The 6,174-nt window shown below is 41.6% G+C and overlaps 1 protein-coding gene across 1 annotated transcript in view; it reads left to right on the top strand.

Moving 5' to 3' along the window:
- Positions 1–5,619, top strand: part of LOC109967979 (talin-2-like) — a 12,495-nt gene extending 6,876 nt beyond the window's left edge. The window contains exons 5-12 of the mRNA XM_020613937.1: positions 537–642; positions 1,421–1,426; positions 1,945–2,069; positions 4,037–4,162; positions 4,261–4,323; positions 4,612–4,734; positions 4,820–4,945; positions 5,491–5,619. Of these exons, the coding sequence (XP_020469593.1) occupies positions 537–642; positions 1,421–1,426; positions 1,945–2,069; positions 4,037–4,162; positions 4,261–4,323; positions 4,612–4,734; positions 4,820–4,945; positions 5,491–5,619 (804 nt within the window). The remainder of the gene's footprint in view (positions 1–536; positions 643–1,420; positions 1,427–1,944; positions 2,070–4,036; positions 4,163–4,260; positions 4,324–4,611; positions 4,735–4,819; positions 4,946–5,490) is intronic.
- The last annotated feature ends 555 nt before the right edge of the window (positions 5,620–6,174 follow it).

The following is a 6,174-nucleotide window of genomic DNA, read 5'->3' as shown; positions in this document are numbered from 1 at the left end:
GGGGATAAATATCTCCGGCTCAACACCAGTCAGTCAGAACTGATGAAGCCTCTTGGATGAGAGGTGAAACGTCTTCGATCTAGAAATCTAAGTCCAGTTGATTTTTTTCTAAGGTTTTTTCAGTGACCTCCTTGTTGCATAAATTTGTATTTTAATGAAAACCCTGGCCAGATGCCAATTTGTCGCTCAAGTAACAAAGGAACCAAGCTAGGCAACACTGACAGACTTTTTCCAGGAAGTCAGTTATTATTAGCTCCAGTCAGCCAGTTATTAGTCAGAGTTCATTTTCACATTCTTTATGATCTACACTACCAGTCTAAAGTTTGGACAGACTTTCCCATTGAACTGAATGAAAAAGTGTGTCTAAATGTTTGACTTGGGGCGTAGGTACTTTAGGTATGAAAAAAGCTGATGTAGATGTTTTTTGTCAACTGTTGTCTTCTATCTGTTCTTTCTGATTCATCTTTTACATTGTGTTTACTTGCGCTTTTTTATGTGTTTGTGCCTGTGCATGTGTTGGGCTCTTGCGTTTTCAGGTGCTGCAGAAGCCCACGCCAGAGCAGAAGCAGCAGCTGGCCGTACACTCCAAGCATGTGGCGGCGTGTGTGACAGAGCTCGTCCAGACAGCTGAGGTCATGAAAGGTGAGGCCACACATGCTGCTGATGCGCACCGTTGCACACTCTTACACAATGCATACAAACAAGAGTTAGGTTTGACAACCTTTAGTTACCTGTGACCATGTTCTGACTGTTTTTATGGACCATTACATACATGTAAATGTTGTGTATGTTTTCCATTTCAAATGTTTATGGCACTTTGTGAAACACTGTGTCTTATTTTATTACATGGCATAAATTTTACTGAAGCATCTGTGCTGTCCAAAAATCATTGGCACCGATTTTCATTTTAAAATTACTGCAAGACATTTTAGCCACTGCAGTGTAAAACTGGGAAAGATGAAAACGCGGACTACAGTCGGTTTAAATGCAAGGGCATTTAGGGCATTAGGAACCAACTCAGCTTTATCAAGTGTTAAAAAAAAATCAGACAGGAATGTTACGGGGGTTAGGGTTAGTCAAAGCAGCTGTAACCCTCTTGTGCATAAATAATCATAGAGTTACTGAATTAAGCCACCAAACCTGCCTCCTTCCTAATAAAGACAGGTCATGAAAACACTCCAGAATACTGAAATCGCTGTGCAGATTGTTCCAGATTAAACTCTTTAGGATGGTTATGGCACAAACATACTAGAGTGTGTCCTCTAGAAGCTGCACTGCCACATCTGACAGCAGTAATAGATAGTGTTTGGATGAGAATTAGATTTCAGCGTATAGCCACAGACCCAGCGGGGCTATCCACTTTACCTCTCTAATGTCCCATGTGCTCTCTCTCTCCCCTGCTCTTTCCTCGCTGCCTCAGATGGAGGTAAGTGAGATATGGTGTGTTTTGTTCCTCCAGATCACCTTTCATAGAGTCAGAAGGGGGTAGAGGAGTGCACGGCTTAGGGGTGGGGGTGCAGAACAGATTTCCCCAGAGCTCAACATAATCTATAAAAACATCATTCCATCTGCTTTACCAACCTGTTCCCAAACAGCTCCTTTTTATGGGCAATATAAACCTATAAAAAGCCAATGATCCATTAAATGTGCATATCGTCTAACTTTTAGTTTATCTTATTTAACTCTTAGGCATTACTGTCTTACTGCAAACAGTTCTTTGGAGTGTAAAGAGCTCATGAGTTTAAGGAAGTTGAGATTTAGCATCTCTGTGATGCCTGAATTGTGTGGATGAAAAAGAACATTTGGCTGAAGCATAAGATTGACCTTTTGTTAATAAAATAAAATAACATTTTATCATCAGAATTACTGGTGTTTTTTTTTTGAGATTGTGCTAGAAAAGCATAGGAAAACCAATGTCTGGGGCATGTGTTGATCCATTTTCAGGATCAGAATATGTGGACCCGGAAGACCCCACTGTCATTGCTGAGAATGAGCTACTCGGAGCAGCAGCGTCCATTGAAGCTGCAGCCAAGAAACTAGAGCAGCTGAAACCCAGGGCCAAGCCCAAGGTACGAGTGCTCGTCTCAACGCTTTCAACCCACACAAACCCACACACAGCTTTTTGCCATTAATCAGCATTGAGACGATGTGAGGCCTAAGGAAGGAAAAGGTGACACTGACTTTGAAGCGGAGTCATCTTTGTCTGTAACTCAGCTGCTACCTTGATATAAAGTAAAGAAAATGTTACACACGCTCTGTTGACTCAGGTGGTGCTCCAGTGAGCTAACATATGACGCTTGGAAAACTTTCTTCAAAGGCACTTTTGGATATTGTTTGGGATTGTATTGCCAGGAGATACAGTTACACTGCTGGGTCCTCAAGCTTATGTTGGGAAGAGTCCAAATGCATGATGAACTGTTGTGACCCTTTTACAAAAGAGAGGACCTCCATCTTATTGAACTTATATTCTTAGAAATGAGGAACACTGCAGTTTTATTGCAGTGTTCCTCATTTCTAAACTAAACTCAGGGGAGGCCTTTTCACCCTGTTTCTCCTTTCCCCCGTGCTACCTAAAAAACAAAACTTTACCACATAATAATGGGAGATTGTGCTTTTGGAAAGCAAACTAACTTTTATGCTGTTCTGTATGCAATACAGGGTTGTGTTTGTGGTGTGTGACTGCATGATGATTGTATTGTTTGTTTATCTGTCTCTGAAGACTGGATAGTTGGATCCTAGTTCTCTTCCTTGTGTGCCTGCAGTGCTTTCTGTCTTTTCTATACCCTTTCTTGTACACAGTAATTGTCAGTTTTACCCTCTGCCTGTGTAAAATGAAGGAATGCATATTTAGGTTGCCACAGTTTTAATAAAGACCATGTAATGCTCTTTCTCATACTATAATTCCACCGCTACAGACTGCATTTATGAAAGAGGATTAGTGAACGAAGGGCTTGTCCTTTTATAAATGCCAGTGTCTCCCTCTAGTGATCTAACAGGAAGCAAACCTTACTGCACAGCAATTTGCATTCAGATGCTGAAAAAAAATTTAAAATAAAAAGACAAAGATGGGCCCATGAGGGCCACGCTTCCCAGAAATGTGAACACAGCTTATTATGCACAGCCATTATTTATAAAAATCTGCATTTTTAAAGTGTCCCAACTTATTCAGGATTTGCAGTCCACAAAGTAGACTTTCAACAGTAACAGTGGGAACACCATATATGATTGGAATTCAAAAGTTATTTATATTTTAAGACGGAGTAAATAAAGTAACACTGACAGATTTTAGAGGAATCAAGCTGCCATATAATTTGTCAAATGCTGTAGCTTTTCAGACACTTCCATCAAACACATATTTGCCACAAACAGTTTGAACTCTCCTTCTTCCTCCTTGTTACTTTCTCTCCTCTCTGCTCCATTCCTCCCACTCTGTAAGGAGGGAGGGCTCCCAGCATGCTTGCCTGCCTTGCCTCCCCACCCCCACCACCCCCCTCTTTGAGCCATTGTAGACCTGGAAGCCTTCCTCTGCAGGGCTCTGTCTGATATGTTTGATATATTAGGTTGTTATTCAGTCCCAACTGTATATCAAACATATTCCTACAGTGTCCCGCCCTGTCTCCAGTCAAGTGTGCCTTATATGTTTATGGAGCTCTGTGGTCAGTCACACGCTGTTGACTGCTGAAACAAAGAAAGCCATTTGTTAACTGTCCCTGAATTGATGTAGCTTCATATTGGGAGTTTTAAGAAGGTGGGAGGGAGATTACATTCTGCAATTAAAAATGAGCACTGATAAGCTAATTTGAAGAATTATTAAGCTCCCAATATGAATACAGTCTGTTGTTTTAGGCCAATAAATTAGGGGAGTGATTCAATATCCCCCATCCACAATTTACTGGGGAAAAAACTAAATTAGACCTTCATACTGAGAAATTTAATTTCAGACATTATAAGCTGATTGTAAAATGGTATTGTACAAACAATATTAATAATCTTTACTATAGTTTAATGTCTAATTTGACATTTGGTTTCCTTCCAGCAGGCAGATGAGACACTGGATTTTGAGGAGCAGATCCTAGAAGCAGCAAAGTCCATTGCTGCAGCGACTAGTGCTCTTGTTAAATCTGCATCAGCGGCTCAGAGAGAACTGGTGGCACAAGGCAAGGTCAGTCTCTGAACCATCTCAATCACCCAGGTAGATTTGCATACTGTATCTAATAATGTAATACAGTATATGTATTTCTTCCTCAAATTGTACCACAGGTGGGATCCAACCTAGCCAATGCAGTGGACGATGGCCAGTGGTCACAGGGTCTTATATCAGTTGTAAGTTGCTTTGAAAAAGTACTGAATAAACTTCTTGATTGTTTACTATGTACGAAGCTAGGGGGAATCTGATTGGCCTCCCCTGACGCCACCCCTGCCAGAATCAAAATGTGATGCTTGAAGTATGAATGAATGAAAAATGGGGGGCAATGACTAATTGCTGCCCTAAATACAACTAACATACATAAAATGAACCAAAACCAAGAGCGTGTGTGAAGTTGTGTGGGGGTTGTTGGGGGCGCGCCAGCCACTAGTAACCTGTGTGAGGCAGCTAATGCATCCGTTCAGGGCCACGCCAGTGAGGAGAAGCTCATCTCTTCAGCCAAACAGGTTGCAGCTTCCACAGCTCAGCTGCTGGTAGCTTGCAAGGTAAAGGCAGACCAAGATTCTGAAGCCATGAGGAGACTACAGGTAACACTGATACTGTCTTAATGTATCCACGGAAACTGTACACATGAATTGTGCCCAGGCTAACGTTGAGATTGTCTGTTTGAAGGCTGCTGGAAACGCAGTGAAGCGAGCTTCAGACAGCCTGGTGAAGGCAGCTCAGAAGGCAGCGTTTGACAAGACTGAAGATGACAACATGGTGGTAAAGACTAAATTTGTTGGAGGCATAGCTCAGGTGAGACAAAACCCTGAAAGATCTTTGTAAGAGATGTTGTGTGGTTTGCCCTTTTCAATGAATGTTTGCTCACCGATGCTGAAATGCCACAGTTGTTTTTCTGAAATTGTGATAGGCTGCCATGGACAAACAGCTTATCAGCTTCATTTCAAAGCTGCTTAGCAGACACCCACAGCTGCAAAACATCACAGCCCTCGAAGACTTTTAACATATTACTGTTACAGCAGATACAAAAATTTTGACTAATTGAAGAGTGTCTATATTTTTTCAAAGCACTCTGATGCTCCAGGAAGCTGGAACATCAGAGGAGCTGGAACTTGATTGGTAGATTTTTTTTTGTAATGTTTAAATGCTTTTTATATATACATTCCTGAAAATTTTACATGCAATAAGCCACATTTTCCCAGTTTAGGGTGCTGTTTTGTTCATGTTCTCCCATACTTGGATTAACAGGCTGTACAGTGGGAGCTTCATATCAAGCTATCCACATGGGATTATGAAGAGCAAAAGGCACATTTTCTGTCAGCTGTTCCCACTCTCCCCAGATCATTGCAGCTCAGGAGGAGATGCTCAGGAAGGAGCGAGAGCTGGAGGAAGCACGGAAGAAGCTGGCTCAAATTCGACAGCAGCAGTACAAGTTCCTGCCCAGTGAGCTGAGGGAGGATGAGGGCTGATTGGCTGAGCAGGAAGGATGTTGGCCGCACCGGTGACAACTCTTTTGTCACGGGCTGATGTTGCTGGTGTCCTTTTGGCTGCTTTATTCTCACATAATTGAGGAATATACAGCACTTGAAACAGGCCTGTTTGAGGAGATAAACAAGTGCCTGTGCTCTGTAGTGTATTGTGTGTGTGTGTGTGTGTGTGTGTGTGTGTATTTGTCAGTGAATGACTTTCAATAAGGAGAAAGTTGTTACAGCTGTCGCTATAAGCAAGTTGAGACCGTATGATAAAAATGTATGATAAACGTATCATTACTTTGCGCATCATGAGAATTACTGAACGTTACAGTCATGAACTGAAGATGTTACAAATGCAGAAATCCTCTGTAATCACTGAATGTTTTATAATTGTGGAAGAAGAGCAAACAGAAATTTAAATGATGATATCTGTGCAGCTAGCAGAATAAACATAAGGGTCCATAGCTTGTATTCTACTGTATATGTAAAAATCTCAGAGGGTTAACGTAAAGGCAGGAGGTAAATGGCTTGCATGCAATGTAATGACTATAC

Source organism: Monopterus albus, unplaced genomic scaffold (genome assembly GCF_001952655.1).
Source record: "Monopterus albus unplaced genomic scaffold, M_albus_1.0 scaffold5.1, whole genome shotgun sequence".
NCBI lineage: Eukaryota > Metazoa > Chordata > Actinopteri > Synbranchiformes > Synbranchidae > Monopterus > Monopterus albus.
This window is presented reverse-complemented; position numbering and strand designations above follow the sequence as displayed.